Raw genomic sequence first — 25836 nt, forward strand, 5'->3', positions numbered from 1 at the left:
ATGTAAGAACAGTCAGACAGCATTTTTTAAAAACTGTCAGAAAAAGAGATTTTTATCAGCTATGAAAGGCTAAAAGGTTTGAGCAAGAGACATATTATACACCAATACACTGACTTACTTCTGCGTCAGACAGTTACATGAGCTGATCTCTGTGACACGGTCTGTATTTCCAAGTTGTGCTGCAGGACTGCTTTTAAACACACCATGTACTGTGTTTGCTTCACAACATTTTGAAGTTGAGAAAGTGAAACAACAGTCTGGTGCATAAGTGGCAAGGTGTAAATATTCAAATATAGCTCTTGCTCAAACCGTTCTAATTTTTCTGAGGTGTGAATTGTTGAGTTGTTCTTTATATGGCTTCATGCTGAGTAGCTTTTAGCATTAGAGTAATCTGACTGCTTTCTACTTCACGTAAGTAGCTGACTGCTCAGTAAGTCACTCAACCCCACTTGAAGAAATCCAAAACCCTGAAATATTCATTGAAAACAGAGCCTTATCTCCTTTTTCAGGTCCAGCTGCTGCATCTCTTCAAATGAAACTTATAGCCCTTTTTCCACTACATGTCTCGACTCGTTTTATTTATTTTTTTATTTTTTATGGTTTTAGCCTCTGGTATCAGGAACTTTTTTTTAGTACATAAATGTGACCGGGGTTCCAAGCAAGCTGAGTTGAGCCAAACGTGTGACGTTTACAGACTGCATGTCAGTGATATCACTGGATAAACCATAAGAGCGACTCCTTCACAAGAACCCTGGCAAATCTTATTGTCTGCAGCCTTCTCTTCTTTTACCTTTAACATGACAAAAAAACAAAACGGACTGATCAGCAGGTATACCATCGTCTCAATGTCCTCAGCTTTGTCACATTTGTGTTGCATACAAAAGACCTTACAGGGCTTTTGACCCATCTTTCAATGAACTCATCATCATTGAGATGGTACTCAGTTGTAATGAAAAATGACCCAAACTGAGCTGAGTCAAGCAGAACCGATGAGATACTTGTGGAAAACAGCCATAAATGTGCTGATGCAAAATGTAGCTCCCACTGAAATGCATTACTCTAAAAGTTGTGCTTTCACAGAAAAAAAATTAACTGATGTTTGTTTATCCAACATAAAATTCTACATATGTATTTTCTTGACCTGTTTCTATTTCACATCTAAATATGTTACACATATCTACATAAATCATGCCCCGCTCTCAAATTTGAGTAACATTTCCTTATGTTTGTTAAATTTACATTGAAAATACTCCTCAAAGTAATAAAAGTATTTAATTTGATTTCACAGAGAAAATACATATCAGTCATTTTTCTTCAATAAATACAGTACAAGACATTCACATGACAAAGATGTGGCATGTATACACGGTAAATTACTTAATACATTTGACCCCAAAGAAAAGAGAAAATGATTTAAAAATTTAAAATGATGGACTTTCTTGCTTTACAGAGAAAATCCATTGAGGCAGTTATAGTAAATGTAGCTGTGATACAGTAAATGTCTCATTTTAACTCATCTCATTAGCACCTTTTTACTCTCCTTCCCACAGCCTGAACGTCACGCTGGAAAAGTGTGGCTGCACCTCAGCAGGATAAAAACACCCACTTTACAGCAGCTCCACATCAAACAGTTATTAAAAAAAACAAAAAAAACAATGATCTCTAATTCAGAACCAGCCGAAAAAAAACAAACAGTATAAAACATGTTCATGAACCGAACATAACCCACTGTAATCAGAAAGTAGTGGTTCCATTTTTGGTGCATTAGAGTCCTGCAGTCTCATCATTCCTGTCCTTCTTTAAGATGTTCCAGCCACCTTACTTTACAGATGCTAAATGTTTCAGGGTGAAAAAGTAATGAGGGGTTTTCAACATTCAAACATGCCAGTGACTTGTTCTTCAATAGAGGGGATGCAGCTCTTCTTTGGTTTCTCCTCAGCTCATGATCAACATCAGCTGTCTCCCACCAGAAGGAAAAAGTCAGTCTTGAGGTATCTGAATTGGAAATTGTGCACAAAACTAGTCGTGATCTGCTTTGGTGGCTTCCTCTGTACGGAAACCATTAAGCTCCTCTCACCTTCATCGGGGAGCTTGAGGACATGACGGCATCACACCGCTGGAAGAACAAAGCTGTTGACATCAGAGCTGACTGGACGAGCTGTGCCAGTTTCAATGATGGATCCTGTGTTGATGTGAAAACTCTGAGGTGGAGAGATGTCCAAGCTAGATGAGAGGATGTTGTACGCCAGCTCTGCAGACTCGCGAATACTCTCTTCATATGTCGGAGGAGGCTGTAAGGATCAGAGGAAAACAAAACAGACTTTAATGGAACAGATTTTACAGTTATTGCTTAAATAACAGCTATTAGTTCATTGTTTTGCTTTTCCATCAAACAAATAGCAGCTCTATCTTTGATATGAAACTCTTAAAAATAGTGGTGAAGCATAACAACCAGAGGTTTGGTAAGTAATACTCAAACAGAAGTAAATGCTGTACTTAATATTCATCATTTAGAAAGATACATGACTTCAAATGAAAACCGATTTAGCAGCAAATTCATCTGCCTGTCTATGCTCTGTGTAGCTGATCTCACTGCCATCAAAGTTACAGGCTTTAATGCAAATTTCATACTTTGTGCATCTGCAACTGGGCAATGGAAAAGTCGGTGTTGTGTATATATTCTTATCAGAATGTGTGTATAACACTGCTTTGAGTGGACTTGTTTTTCAGTGCACACACATGCGGGTCATCCTTCTCCAGATGCCAACTGACTGTATGTCTATGATGCCTTCAGCTGTCTATATATGCATGTGAGTTATACTGGAGCTCTCAATAAATCTGATTTTCCTTTAATCTGATGGGAACTGAATGTTTTGTTGACACATCTGAAGGAGGATCCTCACACTTTTCTGTCATAAATCACACTAGTAAACTTACTACAGCAGACCCATCAACATCTTTTGTAACACTTTCAGCTCTGCAGACGTCTGAGCTGCATTTAGTCAACATAATGGACGTACATGCATCAGTATTAAATGTCAACAAACTATTTGCTTTACAAAAAGAATCTGACAGATTAAGTCCATAGATTATTTGCTATTGATTTAGTCTGTGGTGCCCGACGTGTTGCAGCATTGCGTGCTATTTGTACTTTTTTTTTTTGTAGTCTGCAGCACAACTGAGTCCTGCCATCTGCAGAAATCCTCAGATGACTCTGCAGCTGAGGGGTGAGTCAGTGATGAATAAGAAAGCTGACTACAGGGAACAAGTTGACCACTTTATGGTATGGTGTAGAAACAATTACCTCATTTCAGCGTGAACAAGACAAAGAGAATTGTGGATTTTAGCAGAAGTGGTAATAAACCAAAAACTATTTTGAATTGGGGATTACAGATTACAGATACCAGGGTGTTCAGTTGGCCATCAGACTGATTAATAATAGCAACACTGAAGACATCTACAAGATGTGACAAAGCAAACTTGACTTTTTGAGCAAGCTTAAGTTTGCAACAAGATGTTGTATAAGTTTTATAAAAGTCTGGTGGATGATGCAACTCCGGAGTCCCTAGAGCTGACTGTGGGAAGGAGAATACTGCTCAGCATAATGAAAAAACACTGCACACCTTCTACATAATACTTTTTTTTTGCTTTTACTATAAGTACACAAAAACTTTCCAAGTGAGAAGCCAGACTCTGTAAGGTTGCTAGTGTTATATATCCATTGATAAATCTTGTATATAATAATTTGCATGTGCACTGTGGTATTTCTGTCGGCTGTTGTGGAAATATCTAAATGAAGCAGGAAGGAACATTTACGTAAAAGTGACCAATGTCTGAATGACTCAATATGGTTGCTTTAACAAATTAATGAAGTCATCAATGGTACCCTGTTTAGAAAGGACATCAGAGGATATACTGAGGAATGCAAGGCTTAAGATCTAGTCCTCAGAATAAATGGAACATGTTTATATTTACATCACCAACTAAACTAATTCATTTTCAGTTGGCTGGAACATTTTTTCTTCATTATCTTTCTGATCAAATCGAGCAGATTTACACTTCCCGACTGAATCCCCTTATCTTTTAATTGCTTGGGGACCCTCAAGCAACAAGAGCAACCCCACAACCCTGCCCTCTGCCTAACCACATGCACGAGGCTGCAATGTTTAGCCAGACTGGGAAATTTAGAAATCATCATCTGAACTCCACAAAAAGTCTAAATGGGGAGGAGGGACACTTTCCATTGACTGGTAATGTGATGGTTAGAGAGTGCTCTGTAATAATAGGCTTTTGTGTGTGTGTGTGTGTGTGTGTGTGTGTGTGTGTGTGTGTGTGTGTGTGTGTGTGTGTGTGTGTGTGTGTGTGTGTGTGTGTGTGTGTGTGTGTGTGTCTCAATGAGCAGGGAGTGTTTTATTAAGAAAAAAGAGGGAAGGTCAAAGGAGAAAAAGCAGGAGAAGACAGGAGCACAAAGCTGCATTCTTGGGGACTGTTTGCACTCATGGATGCAGACTTTAATTATGTTTGATGTGCCTTTTTCTCATTACCTTGTTTGCTCAAGCGTTGTGTGAACCAAAAGCTCAGCGAAAGATCAACAAGGTAAAACCTGGAAATGTGGCTGCCAGCACAATGCGGCAGCAAGCAAGAGATGAGCTGATAGTGCATCTTGTTTACCGCTTTCTGAATGCCGTCTAATCTTCGAACAAGCTCCTCTTATAATATTTTATGGAAGCAAATTATTAACAAACAGAGCCTACTTATTATTATCTCCATTCATCATTACTTATCTCCATTACAGATAAGTAACCTCATTGTACTTATAATAAAATAAAATGATTTCTAAACGCAACCCTGGCAGTGAAGAGCTGCACTGTTTCAACATTTGTGACTGTATCAGTGTCTGTGACATGGTCTTAAATCTTAATTTACTCTACCTCAGCCACAATGGGTCCATTGAGGCCAAAGCGGTCTGCAATCATCATGTGGATCTGCCTCTGGCGGTCCTTCTTTCGGACACTCTCATAGGAGGGGAGCCTCGGCAGGGGGGCCTCAAGTGTGGGCAGGCTGTAGCTGGAGGGCAGGCCAACGTAGAACAAATCACCTGCCTGGTGACGCCACAAAAACAAAAATGGGACAAGAAACAGAGCGTTTTATCTGAGGATACTGATGCCAATAAACCCAATCAGTGATCTGCACTCAAAACAGAAAAGCCCTGAGCTCTGAGGTGAGGATCATCCTGTTTGCGTAAAGTTGTTTGACCTCTACAGCAAGCGTATGCAAAAGAGAAGACTGATGCCTTGTGTGGCTTGAAACCAGATGCTTACTGCTGGGTTTTCTCACCTGGGTGTTGCTGTCATCAATGATTTGAGTCTGTTCTAAACAAGGGGATCCCACCAGAGTCTGCCTGCTGCTGTAGTACTGAGGAGGCGCATCCTATAACACAAACAGTTGAGTTTAGAAGACGCAGCACAGGGGAAAGAAATCTTGGTTAATTAATCTATTTCTGGTACACAAGACTTCATCTGGTCCTTGCTTCTCCATCTGTAATTAGTCAGAGATCCACTAATTTCAGCCCAATTGACCAATTTTCATGCCTTGTTTAATCACTGTGGGCACTGGTTTGTTTTGTAGTACCATAAATTACCCGATCAATAAGACGACCACCCTCAGATTTCCGTGCCTCCCTCCCCTTCACAGTCCCCTTAAAAACAAGACCTGACAGTGTCTCACTGTATGAGGTACATAGATCCTGAGAACAAGGCTGCCAGGAAAACCAGTTAATTGCCTTGGGTCTAAATGAGTCGCTTTTGTAAGGAGAACAATGTGATGTCCAACTGTGTTATCAGAGTGCCTGGGTAACAAACCACACTGAGAGGTCTTTTCAGCATCTCTCTACCCCCCCTTGAAACTGCAGCAGGTAGCTGTTAACGAGCACACTCCAGTACACATTACAGCCTTGTATGTCATTTGAGAGGGTGTTACAAGAGAGTCATTTTGTTGCTGTTCCGGGATTAAGTCCATGGTGAGGACAAAAGACATCAGGAGTTGCTCAGAAGTATCCTCTCTAATTTCATACTGAAATTAAAAAATATCAGATTGATCATTTTCACGGGCCAGATTAAACAAGGACAATATTCACACTTAAAATGACACACAATGGCAACCTTTGTCATAACCCCTCAAAACATTTGAGATGACACCAAAAAGGTGGTGGCAAAGGGTCACGTTTCTCTCGCTGATTTGTACTTTAAAGAGGAGAAAGAACGTCCTCAGGAAAGAGAAAAAGAAAAGAGGGTTTGTCCTTTTGTTGCCTGCCATTGATTCAGTCAGTGTGAAAAAGCACAACCGTGTAAAATCAGTGTTGAAGTCGGGGGTGGATCCTTGCAGCGCCGCGCTTTTTTCCACCGCCACAACCTAAAGGAGATCCATTGTCCCTGTTGTGTCCCCAACACCCACAGAGGGGTCTGCACTCTATTCATGGAGCAAACTGAAGCAGGGGAAAGGTATGTGACTATGAAGTTGAAGACGTGAAATGTCCCACTGAAACACAATGAAAGAGAGTTTTTGTGTGCTTGCCACACAAATTGAACTCTCTCTCACTTACACCTCTCTTTTGGTATCTCAGTTCATTGTAGGAATAAATTTTAGGAGGAACAAAAACCACAAATTATTCCAAAATTGTACATCTTAATTCTGTGTTCACAGACAAGAGTGATTTACTGAAAGTCTTATCAGCTACACTGTGCTTGCCTCCAGCTGTAACTACAGGTCAGAGTGACCAGATTGTACTAGTCAAATGGACTGTTGGCCCCTTAAATAAGATAGCAGAACTTTTCCATCAGAGTGCTCACAGCTTAGAAGAGTTTCCTGTCTGTTTAAGGAGGGAGGTACAAGTTGTGTTTCTGCAGTCCAAAGATAACACTCAAACCTCACCCATGGGACTAATGGAGGTGAGAAAGAAAAGCCAGGAAAAGGAAGTTGAGAGACAGAATAGTTAGCATCTTTGGACTGTTTGCATTCCTTTTCAGATTCATCCTGCACCTCCTCCTACAGCTTCACAGATGTTCAAGTATGATCTGTCTAGTAGATAAAGATATGAGATGTTGGAGGTGTGAAATCTATAAAAATTTGATTAATATTGCCGCACACACTGCAAAGATCTAAAAGATTAGTGTGGGTTGTTTCACATGCAGTGCCAGTGTTGAGAAATAAGATTTGGTCTGATTTAATTACAGTGGTACTGAACTTGCATCAGTATGCGTGATAAGTGCTAATTCTGTCCAATTCTATTAGTTACTGTGGCACTCTGAGATATTTCTGGGGGGCAGCTAATTCAAACTGAGGCAAATCCATTGCTTCACAATGATCATATCAAGTTCATTCAAGTATTGTTGCCACAGCCTTGCAAATTCAGTCTGACATTTCTTAATGGTGCTGCACAGGGTGCTCATGAACCTCTGTCGGTGTGGTCTTGTGCTGCTTTGCAGAACTGAACATACAGATCACTATAACAAAAACTCAGCAAAAAAAGAAAAATCTGCTCTTACTCTCTTGCTGCTGTTTTGGTTCCTACAACTCACCGTATCTGCATGTGGTTCCTGATAGGAATGTTTGCAACACTGAGGATCCTTGCGGTAAATAATAGTCAGCAGCACCAGAATAACCACAAACAACACTAGAGAAGAAACTGAAAAAAAGAAGGAAAGTCACAGTTAATAGGGGATTGTTTCACAAAATTCACAGAGAGCAAGATTAAGAACTTAGTTGAATTTTAAAAATGAAATAGCCATCCCCTTTGAACAGCTTTCAACGTGTGAAATTGTAACTGTTTCCTCTGTTATAGATGTGTAACAAGAAGAATAACTTAAATTAATTTCATAACAGTAAGCTGATCAAAAGTTTGAGTGTTGTGTTGCTCTTACACCAAATCTGAAACATGAATAAAACGCATATATAATATTGATAATAAAAATACTTCAGTATCAATATGTTTCTCATCCTCAGATGTGTTGGAGATATTTATTCGACAGGACAGTTTATGAGTTTTAATAGTTTAACTACTTACAGGACGCAGCGACCACTGTGATTTGATCGGGCGACAGCTGTGAGGAGGGAATGGTTGGGCTGGCTGTTGTGGACATTTCCTCTGTGTAAACTGTTAAAGTTCCCATCAGAAATCCTCCTGGACTTATCAGCGCCAACACCAACACTCATCTTACATATCAGAAAAAAGAAAAAGGCGCACCAGCCATGAAGCTCCAGTTCATTGTCCGCTCGGTGTGGGACATGACAGTCCACAAGCGCTCTCTGGAAGTCGTGGGCTCAAACTCTCCTCGCTCTGTAAACACACCGACAGCATGTGAGAGCGTATATGAGCGCGTGAAGACGCACAGACAGCCCTTTCCAACCCGCGTGACGTCGCTCTGGACAGCAGCAGAGTTTGCTTTATGTACAAAACACTTGCAGAAAGCAGCACGGGCCGAAAAGACTTATTGCTTTGGCTAATTGACATAGATTTTTCCTGCTGGTTCTCTCTATATGCACAGGACAGGGCTCATAAAGCAGCCACGTCTGGTTCATTGAGTAATCTAAGCCTATATATGAACACAACACCCAGCTGCTTCCTCTGCCGTTTAATTAATGGTATCCAGAGTGGTAGGTTAACACACTAGATGCCTAAATCAGAGTCCCGTTACCCTGGAGACTGTGGGGGTCCCATTCTGACTTCTATACAAAGAGCCAAATAGTAGCATTAGTATTCATAGTCTAAAACTATTAAAAACATCACTTGTTTTTCGGTTAAACTCCCAATTGTTTATTTTTATTTATTTAATCTATATATATATAAAAAAAAACATACTAACTATTCAGAATTTAGAAGCAATGTGCAACCATCTATTTTGCCATATTAGTACCACTGACATCCATCCTAATTAGATCTCTTAAGCATGCATTCCACATATCTAGCTGTGGCCCAGGCTTCCTGAATTTGATTTGTGGAGCCAAGACAACAATAAGAAATTAATTATGCATTCTGCATATTGTGCATCCTTGGTGATGGAAAACCGTAGCTATGAATTTCTCTGATAAGATGCCAAACTCAAATACAGTTAGGCCTTTAAGAATAAGGTTATCCCCCCATCTAAACTTAACACAAAAAGGAAGGACATTTGAGTTTGATTGATTATTTCTTTGCTGTAAAAAAAAGCTTATTTGCAATACATTCCATTGGAAAGCTTGTTTATTTCCCTTTTAAATGGCACCACATTTTTTTAGGAAAATGCATGTTTGGGATGAGCAACAGAGTTGAGTATGTGGGTCATGCCCATTTAAAAAAATGTGTAAAATCTTCTTTGCCAATGCCAAAGAGCTTATTCTGCTTTTGACTCGTGTTTGGTGTTGTGTAGTGGATTGGATGATTAAAGTCTGAAGAAAGAGGGCATATTGGCAATTTAATAATTTATTCATTTAATAAACAGGGGTCTCAGTAACATGTGCAAGAACCCTACACAGTCTCCTCCTCATGCTGGTCATCAGCCTGGTCACACAAGTCCCATTCTTCAAACAGCATTTGTTTCAAGTTACTGTGGTTGTAATGGTTCCTCTGGCATGACCAGCATACCCAAGCTGATCCCACAAATGTTAAACGGGATTGAAGTCAAGACTGCAGGCAAGCCAGTTCATCTTCTCCACTCCAAAATTCTGAAGGTTGTCTCTTATAAACCCCACAATGTGAGCATGAGCATTGTCATCTCTAAGGACAGAATTCTGTTGCAGACTGTGGAATATGGGATTGTCGCTGGTTGCAGAATCTCACGTCCACATCTCTCAGCATTTAGATTGCCTCCATGGCGACAACTCTTGTTTTTCATGTGAGAGATGCTGACCCACACCATGACACTGCCTCCACCAAAAGCTATTAGCCTATTGATGCTAAATCCAGCATAGTGTTCTCTGCAGTTTCTCCACAATCTGACCCTATATGCCAACTGCCTTAGGCAGAATCTGGACTTATCACTGAATATAAAATTCCTCCACCTATTCAGTCAGTGCACATTTTGCTGACCACCAGAGCAAATCGGCTCAACAACAAAGGGCAGTCATTCTAGACCTCCTGGCAGCCCTCGGAGACCGGAGATCAACAAACTTTGACTGTAAATCTGTAGGAGACTGCCAACAGTTCCCAAGTGCGTAGCCTTTTGGCGTCGTCCTCCTAGAATGCCTAATTCACGACTTTTCTGAAATCTTGTGTTGTAAGGAACTTGGCCTTCGATTTGAAGAATGTGCAGAGGCTCACTCCAAATAATGCTACAAATTGCTTTTGCAAAACACCAGCTTGAAGCTGCCCTATGGCACAAGCCATTTTCAAATCAATTTAACTTAGCGTGTTTGGAGCAGACACCAATTGTAGAGGTCTATGCTTACAGGTGCCTCTGATCAGGCACCAATTAACACCTAATTGCCAGCATCTGGGGTACCAGAAGCTCAAAATAAGAATATAAGAGAAGATTTAGCAAGTTTTTCAGGGGCACAACCCACATAAACAACTGTGCTCCACATCCAACAAATGCATTTTCCTAAAAATATGGCAAAATATGAAAAGGAGAAAAACATACTTTCTATTTTCCTAAGAAGCATTGTTACAAAGAAATAGTCTATCCAACACTAAATCTCTTTATTTTGTGTTAAATTTGTCATAGGCTGTTTTCAAAACACTTAAACATAGAATATGCTGGATTTCTAAAAGTATTGCAATAAAAAAAAACTTGAGTAAAATGATGTGAGTTAATGTTTGACAAAGAAAAGGTCATCACTATTAAGAACTACCTGGATTAATTTGTTATTAAATTTTTCTGTTCGTATGAGTGTCAAAGCAACTGTTATGTTGATGAGTTATAGGACATTTGTTCATATCAAGAGCAAGAAAATTCAAGCGCAATTGGAGAAGAACGTATTTTATTTCCAGGTATCTTCATTATATATATATATATATATATATATGTGTGTGTGTGTAGGTGTGCGTGCGTGCGTGTGTGTATAAAGATATTTTATTTATAGACAATAAAAGGCAGTTTACTTGATTATATTTTCAAAGCTATAGCAAAGCAAAGTAGCCATATAAACTGAATTTCTGAGTATTAAATTAAAACAAACAAATAAGAAAGAAAAAAGGTGCTTGATTCTATAACATAACTTTATTTTTATGGAGGCACGCAGGGGTTGGTTAAGCTATAGAGCGACCCCGCGTGGGCGCGCAGTTCAGAATGCGCCCTGCACGCGCTCACCGTCAATTGGAGTTGGAAAAATGGTGGCCAGCGTAAGAGTGCAAAAGCTTGTCCGACGTTATAAACTAGCCATTGCCGCCGCATTAACTATCCTCCTGATCCAAGGGCTTGTGGTATGGAGTCTGAGAAGTCTAGAGGAAGGCGAGGCAGAGGTAAGAAACAGTCCCGCTGATTATTTCTGACATGTCAGTTCGTTTGGGGTTAATTGTAGAGCTAGCTGTTAGCGTTTAGCTTAGCTCACTGTGTTTTATTATACAGTAACGTTAGCTGATGCTAGCTGTTAGCAGTTTGAGTAGAGCGCTGCTCCGCTTCGAAACATGTTTCCACATCCACACCAGCCCCGTCCCGTCTCGTCTGTCTCACTAGCCACAAAAACCACAACAATCGAGACAAAGTACAACGTGCTTAATATTTGTAACCATGAATTCACTGCTCTAAATATAATAGTTGAATAAGAAGTGGTCTTTCAATGGGCAGTAACGTTATTTCATTTTCATTCACTGGAGTTGTGAAATCCTGACATTCAGATAGAGGAAGCCAATCAAACCCACAATGAACATCTGATGGGAAGTTATTTGTAAAATACAGCAACTTTGTCTGAAAAAGTGAAGTGTCATTTAAGTTTAGTGACAAACAGTTAATCAATATAAATATTTATTTTAACATAATCGGGTAAAATATCTCAGAAATAAAGACATAAGTGAAACAAGTTCCCCCCACCACATACCACTGAAACAGTGTATTTACCAGAGGCCAAGTCTTCTGTGGAAATCTTATCCCTGTGCCTCTCTAGCACACCTGGAGTGCAATACCTTGAGGCAGCGACTGTCCCATTTTCCCTCTAAATAAAGGTGAGGTGAGCTGCTAACAGATGTCACCCGTGGAGAGCCGTGAAACCTCAGGGAAAGCAAGCTGAAGCTTGAAGCTGACACCTTGCTGTTCTTTATCATGATGTGACAGGTGTGGACTGTATGATATTCTTCCCCACACAGATAGGTTAAAGATCTGCACCTCCAGGGTTTGCATCAGGTAGCAGATGTAACAGTGGCTTGAACGGGGAACAAATGTGTGACCTTTGCCACAGTGGAGCGAAAATAAGGATCAGTAGTCTGTAGACAGCCGCCTCTCTGCATTTGCCATGGGGATTATTAGTTGTAAATCACTTCAGTTTAAACCATGAGCTAATCTGTGAACTCAAAGCTTCTCAGGTGTTTACCTTTTACTGTTGCGTTATCATAAGTGATGGCAACCAAAATGAAGTAACAAACTTCCTTTAAATGTGTCATTATAGAAACTGTGATTCATCATATTGCAGAATTCTTTCAACCGTTTTCATGTAACCCTTCAGGCTCTTTGCTCCCTTTTCATATTCATTGAGGTTTGAACACGCATCAACTTAAATACAGCTGTTATACTGTTAAAAAAAAAAAAAAAAAAGGTGAAGTAGGTGCTCACCCTTGACATTTCAGCTGTGCATAGGTTTTGTTGGCTGGTAATTGGGACAAATATACACTGATTGGAATGATAAGAATATGCTATATTTAGTCACAACAAGGGAAAAGAGAATGGCACAGATTGTTCACAATATTAATAATCAAATTTTCTCCAAACTCTGCAAATCACGGCATCAGACATGTGACACTGCTCCTCATTGCACATGTCAGGTTTTATTCAACTGTGTTGGCAGATATGTATGCAAATGTCAGCATGGGGTCTTTGCATGTTTGCAGACTCATACATGCAGAATCAAATTTCAGTCTTGAGAATGCATATTAATCATCACTTCAAGTGAACACTTCCTTCATGCTCAGCAATCCCTCTGTTATCTCAAATCTGCTCTAATCAGTGACTTTCTGTGCATGTGTGAACACAGTCACATGCATTATTATTAAAGCCCTTGTGCTAAAAAGTCAAAAGAATCTTGCGAGGACAGAAGACGACAACTGTCATCCTTGTGCCACCCTCTGCTTACCCGCCTTCTCTTGCCGAGCCGAGTGCTTGCTGCTGATTCTTGCTTCAGCAGATGGGGACGCTGATATGATTTTACTCCACTTTTAATTGGAAAGTAAAGAACTCCGCTTTGAATCAGTATGGTTTTGACATGATGGTCTTAATTAAAAGCTGTGAAAGCGAGTGATAAGGAAAATTGAAATGTTGGCCGCGGCTGCATGGCTGGCTTATGTACAAGAACATTTTCTCTGGCGGCTGACATAAGGCGTAGCGATCCACTCACTCGTGTTTTTATACAATTTGTAGTGAGAAGCCAACACAGAAAGATAAAGTGCTAGCAAGAATTATTGACACAGTATTGCTGGAATAGTTTATATAGTAATGATGTTTTGAAGCTTTTGTGTTAAAATCATTGTTTTCTAAAAAGAATTATGTTCCCTGTCTTCAAGAAAGGCCTCTAAAAACACATGAGATATGGCAAATATGTTTTTATTATAAAAGAACTGCTTGCAGGTTGATTATCACACACATTTCTTCACACCATTTATTCAGACATTATAAATTCAAGTGCACTTCAGTTTTAATTTAATGTTTTACATGCACACATACAATACTGTCATACACGTTGCGTTCACAGATATGTAAAACTTGCACTGGTGTGACTAAGAAACGAGCGCCTCAGCAGAAGGTAACAAGCATACTTCAGTGCATGCAGAACATATGTAGCTGCTCCACAATGCCTCTCACCGTGACGAGTTTGAGAGACTTGGCAATCAGCAGCTCTCACTGTACAGTACTGGTTGGAAGCTGGTGTATTGGCAGCGTATCATCTGGCTCCTGGTCTTTCTGCACAGCCCCTGTTCTTCTTGTGTTCCCACCATCTCCGGGCTGCCTGCATGCCAGCGGTGTGAGACGAGCAAGCCCACATTCTGCCATATTGCTTTAAAAAGAGGCAGAAATCACTCGGCCCACACAGTGTTCTCCTTCCTCTTTTTGATGTGTGTATTTTCAGAAGGGTTTGTGCGATCCACTAATCTAGTGTGCCAAAAATGTGATGCTATTTGGCAAGAAGATTTAAAAATGCCTTGAATTCAGTTTTGTTTTGTTTTTTTTCTGTCTTTCTTTAAAGTATGCTTTCCATTTGTGGAATGTGATTTTGCGCTCTTGCAAGACTGATTTTCTACATTGTTTTGCTTTAAAACTAAAATCTTGCACAGGACTGGGAAAAATGAAACTTAACTTTGGAAAAGACCTAGATTTGTGTGGTACTGGGTAATATTTACAACCTCATTGACTTTTTATCTTGCTCTCTATACAAATAGCGACTTGAAACCAATGTTTACATATCTTTCATATTGTGTTTTCAATGAGACATGATTTTTTTCCTGTAAGGAACAAACAAAACAAAACACTGTTGCAGTTCCCTTGGAGCTAATCTTTCCATGATGTGCATTTCAATCGACTTATGACTATACACTAAATACTAAATTAGCTTAGATTTTATGATTGAGGAGGACAATGTCATGATGTTTTAGGCTGTTAAGCTTCAGTTGTTGGATTTTTTTTTAACATCCACATGTCATGAAGTAGCACACAAAACAAAGACAAGATAACATACTTAGTATTAATGCAATTAATCTCATTAAAGAAAAAATAAGGCCATAGTCATTAAAAGAAATGTGCGTCTGAATTAATCATACACATCCTCAACTCTTGTCCGCCAGCAGTTATTAAAATTAGTTCTGTGCAGTTGATTTCTGTTAAGTAGTTAACTATCACGTGATATTCATTAGCTAAACAGGATTATTTTTTCTACTACAGTGCCAAAATAATGCCCACAAACACGGCTTGTTAATGTTTGCACGAAGGGTTTATGAACACCTGACCTACATTTATGTGTGTGCATTTTATCTTTTGTTTTTTGTTTTTTTTTGCAAGAGAGAGCAGACTCAGGTTTGTTTGAGGTCTGCATTGTGACTCACTGGATTGTCTTTGAATATGTGTGACTATCCAGTGTTGCAGATGAGCTTCACCAAAAAGCAGAGGCTCAGCTAAAAATAACCCTTATGAGAGAAATGAGAACAACAAGTAAACACATCCTTCCCTCTGGGGTTCTTTCTGCTGTTGTCTCAGTGGAAGTCTTTGTTTATCTTATGTCATTCTTGGATTATAATTCAATGCCTCCTCAGTAATGTTTATCCAAGATGTTATTGTGGATTTACTGAGTATAGATTTGGTTATAAAGTGTTTTGTTTTTTTTTCTTTTTTTTGTGCGCTATCTCTGCAGAGAAAAACAATACAGTCTAAGCTGCCTGACCACAACAACCAAGACCCAAAGAGAGACGCCACACTTTGGGAGAAACCAAACTCTATATCTGGGAGAAACAGAGGCAGATGGAACGCCAGGTTAGAGAGGACGGGGGGAACAGCGGCCAGCGCACAGAGGAAAGGGAACAGCCATCGAGGAGGAAAGCCCAGCATCAGGAAGAAGACTCCCCAGGAGCGGGGGATGACAGCAGCTGGATTAGATGGCGTAGTCCCTCATGATCTGTCAAGCAGCCGCAACTTCAGCGAGAGCCGCGGTGGCGTAGAAGGAGCAGCTAAATTACCAGCTGCTGCCATACCGGGGGAGCCAGGCAGCGTGGATGGCGCGCACCAAGCCCCTAATAGTGACTTTATGCCTAAATGTGATATTACAGGCAAGGATGCGCTGTCTGCTCTTCATCGTGCTGGGTCACAGCAGTGCAGACAGGAGATCGCCAACATTGTGTGCCAGCATCAGGCCGGGCAACTTATGCCAGATGTTCTCCCTCAGTTCTGTCCTCAACTTGGTGAGAGTGTTTAAAGTTTGCGCTGACATTTGGGCACTCATGTTAAAGAGGTGTGGGCAGAATATGCACAAAGAACAATAAAATGTTTTTAATAATCTGCTCACTCTACCAGACCCTGCTTAACGATTTTTCTCTCTTTCCTTTTCGGCCAGGTGTATCGCAGCCAGTTCAAACTACTAGTGAACTGGACTTAAGCCTGTCCAAGGTGGAGAACCCCGTCAGGGTAGCTTTCGTCCTGATGGTCCATGGACGTGCTGTGCGACAGCTCAAGCGTCTCATCAAAGCTATATACCACAGAGACCACTATTACTACATCCATGTGGACAAGGTAGTCACAGCGGATCACTACCACATAGTCTCTGTCCTGGTTATACTTAGTTTAGGTGTTCATGTTAAAGAAACACGGAATCTTTGGGACACAGTTTAGCAGAAGCTGCACAAAAATGGTTAGATCTCCCTGCATTACGGAGGTTAAGTTTATCCCGCCGCTCTCACACTGTGGTAAAAGGGATTAGCCTGGATAGAGATACGTGTGGTTATTTTTAGTGGCTGGATTTAGGTTAGTATTGTATGTGGCTGGAGGGCAAAAGGCAGCAGTAGTGTTGAGCAGAGTCGGGGTGTATATAGTCAGTGCACCTGTTGTAGCTGAAGTGGTTTCTGAGTCCTGGGGAGTTTGTCTGTTCTGCTGCCAAATGACGATGGAGCAGCTCACCAGAGGCAGTGATGAACAATAAGCCAGTGCGACACTCACACCACAGACACCATCTTGCACCCTTTGCTGGCCTTAAATCATCCATCTCTGCGGAAAAACTCTGTTTGAAAGATGAGGCTGTAAAACAGGTCAGAGTCTGTCTTCTGGCTGCTCTGCAATTTATCATCCAAGTCTCGTATTTTTTTCCTGTCAACAGATGGACAGTTGAGATTATTCTTCTGTCCTCGTCTCCCCTATTTTGTTTCTTAATGTAGAGAGGATGCCCACAGATTTTCACAAAGTGTGAAGCTCAAGTAATAAATCTCCAATCTTTGTACCATGAAATGAATGTGCAAAGTAAATTAATTACAACCTGTTCTTCACCTAACACAACTTATCCTTATGTTCCCAAATAGCTAAATTACAAGTGTCTGTTTCTCTTAAACCGTCTATTTATTTCTGCATAACCATTAGTAGCTGTGCTTATTTAAACAGACTGTTTATTAATCAGCTGATAAACTAATTAATCTCCAAAGAGAAGTTAAAATGTTTTTTTTCCACCTTACAGTTTCAGTAGTCAAACATACTCTCACAGTGTTAATGTTTTACGTAAAGCCTAATTTTTGTGTCTTTAACATTTTTAATCCTTTAATCCTTCATTAAGTTTGATTTCTGCTCCAAAAAATGCCCCAGGCTCTTTTTTTATGCCCAGTTTTTCTGTCTCTAGGCTCCTGTCAACTGAAGCCACTTAAAGGAGTAAAAACAGGCAAAAACAACTAGATTTAGACTTTTCTTTCTGCAGCATGATGACTCATGTGCAGTGCATACATGTGGTTATTGTTATTCTCAGATAAAGCTTCTTTTCAACATGAACCAATTTTGTCTGCTGCTCTTGGCACAGTCTCAGCTGCAGATTTGCTGGAACTTTTGCAAGCTTGAACAAGATTACAATTTTGGTTCAGAACCAGTTTTAACTTCATAACTGACCCATGGCTTTATAAAACCTTCCAGCGGTCTGGCTACATGCATCGGGAGATTCTGCAGATAGCTCAGCAGTTCCCAAATGTACGAGTCACGCCGTGGAGGATGGTGACCATCTGGGGAGGAGCCAGCCTTCTGAAGGCCTACCTACGCAGCATGCAGGACCTGCTGGCCATCCCGGAATGGAAGTGGGATTTTTTCATCAATCTTAGTGCAACAGACTTCCCGACAAGGTTAGTCAGATGTGGACGCAGAACATTAAAGTTTAGGATAAACGTCCAGTTATCAGTCAAAATAGTGTCACTTGTGTGTGTTTGTACTTGCAGATTTCTTTTATTGAATTGCAGCTGCATACTAGTTATAAATATGTTTAATATTAATGATCCATGATGTGTTAAATCCTGCCTTTGTTAAAGCTTGCATTCATGACCATAGACTACCTCTTAAACTTGTGGAGTTTCAGACTTGAGTTTCTCAAATTCATGCCAAGCTTGATGATAAGCATCAAGATATTTTTTATCCTTCAGCAGACTCCAGTCCACTAGCTGGTGGGGGTGCACCTCTGATCTAGCCGCTAACCATAAAAAAAACCCCAAAAGAGATGACAACTTCTGGTACATATTTAATCGAAAATACACGTAGCCTTTTCTTTTAAATTGACAACATTAACAAACAATTATGATCTAAATCAAGACAGATCAGCATAGAAAAGAAAATTGTGATGATCATTTTTGCAATAGTCAGTCTCTTACTGACTTACAGCTTTATTAGCATTAGAAAGTGACAGCCATTTGCCTGATGGAACAATTACTCTGTCAGGAGAGTTATGCTAAATGGTTTATTTTGGTCGCTAAATAATAGAGCTGGTAGCAAAAATCTACTTTTTGGCTGAGTTTCTAGGGCAGCTTTGAATCCCTTTCAAAGCAGCTGAAGGTGCTTCTGAACCGTCCCAAGGCATTATAGCCTACATTGCTTGGATACAGAGAGGCATACCTATCTCTTTAATCCTGTCCTAGTTTTAGTCTAAAGTCACTCAAGTCGGTGTTTTATTTCAGACAACCTTTTAGGCATTATTGTTCTTGCTTGGTTGAACCTTTCCTCCTTTAAATTCTCACTGCAATGCCTCCCTGCAGGACCAATGATGAACTGGTGGCTTTCCTGTCGCTCTACAGGGACAAGAACTTCCTCAAGTCTCATGGGAGAGAGAACACAAGGTGAGGATTGAAATTCTTAAAACCACTAACCCACTATAATCATACACTTGGATGCCTCGTGGCTCACATTTCATCATATTTAACTGTGTTTAAGGTTTATTAAGAAGCAGGGCCTTGACCGTCTCTTCCATGAATGTGACAACCACATGTGGCGCCTCGGTGAACGCAGCATCCCAGAAGGTCTGGAGGTCTCAGGTGGCTCCGACTGGTTCGCCCTTACCCGTATCTTTGTGGAGTATGTCATCAACTCCCAGGATGAGCTAGTTTTAGGGCTGAAGCAGTTCTATACCTACGCACTGCTCCCTGCTGAGGTAAGCAAGCTTTTGGTGGTCTGTTTATCTCCTGTAGTGAAGACTGACAGCTTCATGTACAAGTCAGTCTCAGGCTCGTTCCAAGTCAGAAGAGCCTAGCAGCAAAGATAATGTAATACTTGAAGAAGTGTGTGGAGCAGAAGTGCCAGACTGTAGTTTATCTGACAGTGTAGTTAACTCTAAGAGGAAGAGCTGCAGTCTGCACTGCCACAGAGCTGTGACCTTTTGTAAATGAATCTGTAGTTGGAGATCATTCAACTTCATTGTGACACAAAACACCCTTTATTTGCTTGCACAGCCTGGAAGTATATTTTTACCCCTCCACTTTCTTCTCAGTCTTTCTTCCACACAGTTCTTGGCAACAGTCATATGTGTGACACCTTGGTGGACAACAATCTGCGTGTCACCAACTGGAATCGTAAGCTGGGCTGTAAATGCCAGTATAAACACATTGTTGACTGGTGCGGCTGCTCTCCCAATGATTTCAAACCACAGGACCTCATTCGGATTCAGGTGAGTGCGGCAGAAATGGCAGCTTACAGCCACAACTTATCTTTTCCTCCCTGTTTTTTTTTTCCTCTAGTCTGGTAACTAATTAGCCCATCTTTCATGTCATCAACAGCAACTGTCCCGTCCAACGTTCTTTGCCCGGAAGTTTGAGTCAACTGTGAACCAGGAAGCTATAGACATCCTGGATACCCACCTGTATGGCCAGTACGCTCCTGGAACTGCAGCCATCAAAGCATACTGGGAGAGCATTTTTGAGCAGTTGGATGGTGTGGGCTCCCTCAGCGATGTGGCTCTCACTGCCTACAGTTCTTTCTTTCGTTTGGGCCTGAGGAGTCTGGTGACTTCTCAGAGCAATGTGGGGGCCTGCAGGTGGGCTGTTATCTAGTTTGTATGATACTGTGGCTAAACATTTTGTTAAATGGAGGCCGTTGTCATCTCCTGTGTCTTCTGTTTATTTTATCTCTGCAGGTTTGAACCGGTAGGATATCCTCTTTCTGTGCATTTGTACTTTTATGACGACCGCTTCCAAGGGTACTTGGTTCGTCAGGAAGTCCAGGCTGCGGGGTCAAAGGACAGAGAGACACTAGCGGTGTGGGCTGTGCCGCAAGCCACACTTGTCTTTGAAACAAATCTTCGAGAATTTGAGAGGCTCAAGAACCTGGAAGTAAGCGCTCACTGAGATGGATAACATAAGATTTTTTTTGCAGAAGCTTTTATTTTGAAATTACCTAAAAAAAAAAAACTGCTATATGAGAAGATATTCTACCCGATATGAAAAATTTGGGGTAGCTTTATCAAGGCTAAATCTGACCAAGTTAAATTGTTTTAATGTTATACTGTATATTAAAATCCGAAGAAAGTATATCTGTTCATCTTGTCATGTCAGGATTGTTTTTTTTCTCGCCCCTTAAAAGATTGGAACAGAGTGGGATCCCAAAGAAAGGATTTTCAGAAATTTTGGTGGAGTGATCGGTCCTTTAGATGAACCTCTGGCGGTCCAGAAGTGGGCACGTGGTCCCAATCTAACAGCCACTATTGTCTGGATCGACCCTGCTCTGGTGGTGGCAGCATCTTATGACATTACTGTGGATGTGGATGCAGAGTACACACAGTACAAACCACCTCTGCAGCACCCCCTGCGGCCCGGCACATGGACAGTACGAGTGCTAAAACAATGGGAACGCATGGCGGAAGTGCACTTCCTCGTCATGCCATTAACCTTTAATAATAAGGAGCCACTACGTAAAGGTAAGAGGTGGATTCGCAGCACTAAACACATTCACTTCATTCTTCAGGGCTTTTTTTTTTTTTTTTTTTTAACCACGCAGATTTAGTTTTGTTAAGTTTTGTTGGGATTAATTTAACTTTAAAACAAGGAAGTAGTTAATAAATACCTCATTTACAAATACAGATATAAAATTCAAGATACAAAAAAAAGCTTTAAGTAAATAGAGCTGTTAAAATGAAAGAAATAATAGTTGTTGGCGGGAATTAGTTCATAATATGTTCCTGTTTTTTTTATCTTTCAGAAGAGGACAGCTGGCTCCATTCAGGACCTCCAGGTAACTTGTACCTAGATCAGAGCTTCCAGCAGCTGAGCTCAGTACTGAAGCTGCCTCCCCAGGAGCCTGCCATGCAGGTGGCTCAGCACAATGCTCATTTGGTGGGCCAGTCCCTTGAAGCATGGGTGGACGGTATCATGGGGACTTTCTGGATTATAGGTGAACTGTGTGCCACCCAGACTTCCTCCTGCCCAGCTTTGGAACCTTGCTCCAAGACTGCCTGGAGCTCCCTATCCCCAGACCCAAAGTCTGAACTGGGCCCAGTCAAAAGTGATGGGCGGATCAGGTAGCCCATAGAGAAGAGAAACAGCAGACTTTTACATATGCACAAGACGACTGCAGGGCAGTTGAACCTACATCAGAGACTTGGAGGAAAATATGTGTGAGCTTAAATATTGTCTCTGAGGCTAAGAAAGAGCTCAAAGGCACATACATACTTATGTTCCTGTACTGAGGAGCTGCAACATTCTCGTGAAATGTTGACACAGACTTGCGAGACAAGGGTATGACTGCTGAAAATTTGCACATAGAAGACTGCAAGCGCTAAAACTTGTATCATGTTTTTTTAATGGATATATACATGAATGCCAGCTGTATCGTGTTTTCAGCTGGCACACAGGTTTTCAGTCTCTCGGCTGTCTGGTAGTAGTTGGTTATAAATCGTCTGCGCACATTTTGCTCAAACACTTTTCAGTTTTACTCTACTTGGAAAGAAATAGGAAGGAGTTGTTAAACCCTACAGACTCCATGCTTTGCTCTGTCTTCATTTCAAGGGAGAGTGGAACCTGAGTGTTTTTTGTGCTTATTTTGAAGCATTATTATGTAAACAAAAGGAACAGACAGATGAAGTGCACTTTACTATAAGATTATGTTAGAGATCACTCGGTTACAGTATGGAGAGTAGAAGTTGGTCGGTTTCTGCATTATATCTTTATTTTTCAAACACCAGAAGGCACGGACACCTCCTATTTCACCGACACATCACTTAAAACTTGGACTGTGGGTTTCTTAAGGAGTTGTCTTTTTAATTCTGTTTCATGTGGCATCATTTTTGAACAAGCAATTTTTTAAAGCATTTGTTTTGTCCTTTAGTTTTCCTAAAATAGTCCTTCCATTGTAGCAAAAAATGTCTCCTGAGTTATTTTCTGGTCAAAGGAAGTGCCTAGATTGCATATATAAATGATGCAGACAGAAAATTCAAGGTTTCAACTGAAAAATGAGCATCACAACAAATATGTGACCTGCTGAAAAGCTTCAGAACAAATGAGTCAAAGTTTGAGTTTCCATTGTTTTTAACATTTTGGTTATTTATTTGAGACAATTGTGCAAATTAAAGAAAAAGTAGGTAACGCTTTAAAGTGATTCAGTTATTTTATAGCGAGTTGGATAAGAAGATTGGCATAACGCCTGTTTGTAAGTTAGCTTAGCTTATCACTTTACCACTGTCGTGGCAGGAAATGTAAAGAAACTGGTAAAAAGTCAGCAAAATCCACCCAGCTCATCTACAACGTAATTGTTTGGGTAACTTTGCAAAACATAAAATGAATCAAGAGAACAAATTGTCTTAAATAAGGCGTTTTAAAATCTTATTTAAGTAAATCTAATGGTTTTATTGTGATTGTGGTTGAAACCACATTTTACATTTTAAACTCAGCCAATCTTCCTGTTCTTCTGTGTTCCCTCAAAGCTGAGCTAATAGCAGTTGGGGGAGTAGCTTCATTACTGTACATAGTGTCAGTCTTCTTTTGGCGAGACAACAAATGTATAAATTTCACTAAATGTCAAAAATGTCTTTTAAATGCAATGCATTTAAATTGCAGACCGTTGTACCTCCTGCGTATCTCTGTTTTATGCAGTATATTGTCACAACTGTTTGCCTCTTAGGTTGGTTATTGCTCATATTTAAGTTCTTAAGGTGCATTTCATGTAAACTTTTTTTTAAAGTCCACCAACCAAAAATAATGGTGAATAGTACACTGTATGTTTTTGTGTAATCAGGAGACTCTAAGCTGCCTTTGTGTTAAACATGAGTTGTTTACTACGGGATATTTGCTTGCAGAATTTAGCTTGTAAGACCCCCATGTTTTTGTATTAAATTGGATTCTTACTTAGTTTCTTGCAAACGTATGTGTTCTTAAATGATAATTGGCCACCATGTGAGTTCAAGTGACCTTGTTTATCTCACACAGTACAATTGCTTCAATGAAGCCCCAGTTTGTTTGTTTTTTTTTAGATAAGAGAGCAGAATAATGGATGCAGACCAATGTTATTTTTTGTATCCTGATTGAAATTGTTCATCTCTTTTCACTCTTAACTGTTAGGACTGCTCTGTGTGTGTGTTACAAATGATACTCCACATGTTCAGTATCACTGGAAGCAGTTCTGTGTTTTTAGTTTTTTTTTGTGGGGTGGTTGGCAGTTTCTGCCCAAGCTGCTGTGATGGGCAGCTACAGTCTGGCTGGCAAGGCATCATCGACTCTGTGGGTTTTATCTGAGTCAGGAACTTGGGCCTGTCGCTGTATGCCTCTGGAAAAGCTCACACAAGAGACATCCTGACTGGCAACTCAATAAATACTCTGATTGAAAATTTTACAGTGCTTTTTTTTTTGTTTTGTTTTTACCTACAGCATATAAATCAAATGTTATTAGCTCTTAGTGTTTCTCAGTCTCAGATTAGCAGTTTTTTTCGAGTTTTCCATCTCAGAAGCAGATCATGGTGTATTTATGAGGAAGAAAGGAGCTCCCGGGGGTGCTGAATACTTCCTTGTCACTTTCTCAAAGAAAAGCTCAACATGGTTTACTTCATAAATATTGTAAGAAACATGCCTTTTTTTTGGTTTCTGGCCAGAACTCTTTCATCCAAACAATTTGAGGTCATTTTACATTATAAATGACTCAGAAGTAATAGACACCTGCAGAGAAGGAGGAGAAGACAAGCTGTAATAAACATTATAAAAAGGGAGTGAAAGAAGTTTGTGTGTTTAGTTCTCGACTGTCTTTGAGTAGAAATCTGTTGATATTTAAGACGAAGCACAATGGATGATTTGTGTGAGGGACAGAAGAAGGAGGAGGAAATGAGGATGGTTTCCTCAGACAGTGCGTACGGGTCATCGGTGGTGGACTCGGACACAGAGGATGGACCATCACCCCCGTCCAACACCTTTCCTTACAACGAACAGCTTACGCATAAGGTAACAACCCAGCACTACCTTTAGTGTTAAATGCCAAGTTTTTGACTGTTAATGTGATTTTATTTCATGTTAAATTTTCATTTTTATCGAATAGATGCTATAAATTACAGAGAACTTGTTAACTGTCTAATCTAAGACTGGAGCCAGTTTTATCCACAGGAATAATTAACACAGCAGCAGCTGTTTTTAAGCACATCTTCAAACTGATAGAACCAGAGGTCAAACATTTCCTGTTGCTTTACTCACAGATTGTGGATTTTATTGCTCCAGTACTGCTGCTATTCTAATGGTTTCATCCCACAATGTGCCTCAAGGGCATCCATAACTATATTACTGAACATTTGTAAACAAGTGTTGCAGTGAGCCGGGATCAAGCTCCAGTCTCTTCTCTGATTCAATTTGTGGTTGTATATGTTGTTTTGACCAGTTGCAGCTGTCCAGAAATGACAGAGCATGATGTAGCTCCTCCACTGTTTTTTTTCCTGGCAGTTGACCCTCAGCTTATCGACACAGTAGTGCTTGTATTTAAAGGGAAACAAAGGATTTTCTTGCATATGATTTAAATCAATTTCTTCAGTTAAAAGAATGTATGGAAACACTACTGTGTGGTTGTTATTTTCTGCCCTACCAGGATATATCTGAGGGTGAGTTTTTATCATCCACTTCATCTTGTGTCTCATACAGTGTATAAGAGCCTTGGGTTTCCTCAGTGACAGGGTTATGACACATCCGTGATAAACTAAAGGAAATCTAATGTTGCCATGGAGACGTATTCATCATTTCTACCCAGGCTATCTGGCCCTTACCACAGAAAACCTCCACCTCCTCCCTGATTCTACACACCATCATCTCCCATGTGCCATTAGGAGACATACCTCTCCTGCATTGCTGCTCTCTTCTCCATTGTCTGTCCTGAAAATGTTTACACGCCTGTGTCAAAATTTAATGTAGGAAGCATGAAATAGTAATTTGTTGATTTCACATGGGCCACCAAAGCGCTGCACTTGCCCCTTCACACTGAGTCAGCCCAATTCACATCCAGTCTGCATCATTTGTACTTCAGGTGCAGTCTTTGCTTGTACAGTAGTTACTCCCACTGTTTAAAGATGTCTGCCATCTGCCTCAGCAAACACTTCTCCTAGTGGGTTTCATCTTTTTAAAAAAAAAAAAAAGCATCCGGTTTTTAACATAGACTGCACAAGAGTGCTCCTTCAGAGACCAAAACTGACATTAGTTCTTGTGGTTTTAAATCATGTTCATGTTGAGGAAAATTTGGGATTTAATTCAAATCATTTTGCATTTTTTGGCATTAT

At 40.3% G+C, this 25836-nt stretch overlaps 2 protein-coding genes across 2 annotated transcripts; one reads left to right on the forward strand and one right to left on the reverse strand.

The window, feature by feature from the left end:
* Positions 1 to 1253: 1253 nt before the first annotated feature.
* Positions 1254 to 8584, reverse strand: LOC121629896. The gene is made up of 6 exons (XM_041969800.1): positions 8243 to 8584; positions 8063 to 8152; positions 7578 to 7684; positions 5338 to 5430; positions 4932 to 5102; positions 1254 to 2291 (listed from the first exon to the last, which is right to left on the reverse strand). Exons 1-6 carry the CDS (start codon positions 8283 to 8285, stop codon positions 2109 to 2111), a joined length of 687 nt encoding a protein of 228 aa, XP_041825734.1. The 5' UTR covers positions 8286 to 8584; the 3' UTR covers positions 1254 to 2108.
* A 2674-nt stretch (positions 8585 to 11258) lies between these two features.
* On the forward strand, positions 11259 to 23922 carry xylt2 (xylosyltransferase II). Its single transcript, XM_041969788.1, has 11 exons — positions 11259 to 11434; positions 15520 to 16063; positions 16216 to 16391; positions 17766 to 17968; positions 18869 to 18949; positions 19044 to 19260; positions 19597 to 19773; positions 19883 to 20139; positions 20239 to 20434; positions 20685 to 21018; positions 21300 to 23922. The coding sequence occupies exons 1-11, from the start codon at positions 11303 to 11305 to the stop codon at positions 21620 to 21622; spliced, it is 2640 nt and encodes an 879-aa protein (XP_041825722.1). The 5' UTR covers positions 11259 to 11302; the 3' UTR covers positions 21623 to 23922.
* Positions 23923 to 25836: the final 1914 nt, after the last annotated feature.

Source organism: Melanotaenia boesemani, chromosome 2 (genome assembly GCF_017639745.1).
Source record: "Melanotaenia boesemani isolate fMelBoe1 chromosome 2, fMelBoe1.pri, whole genome shotgun sequence".
NCBI classification, from domain to species: domain Eukaryota; kingdom Metazoa; phylum Chordata; class Actinopteri; order Atheriniformes; family Melanotaeniidae; genus Melanotaenia; species Melanotaenia boesemani.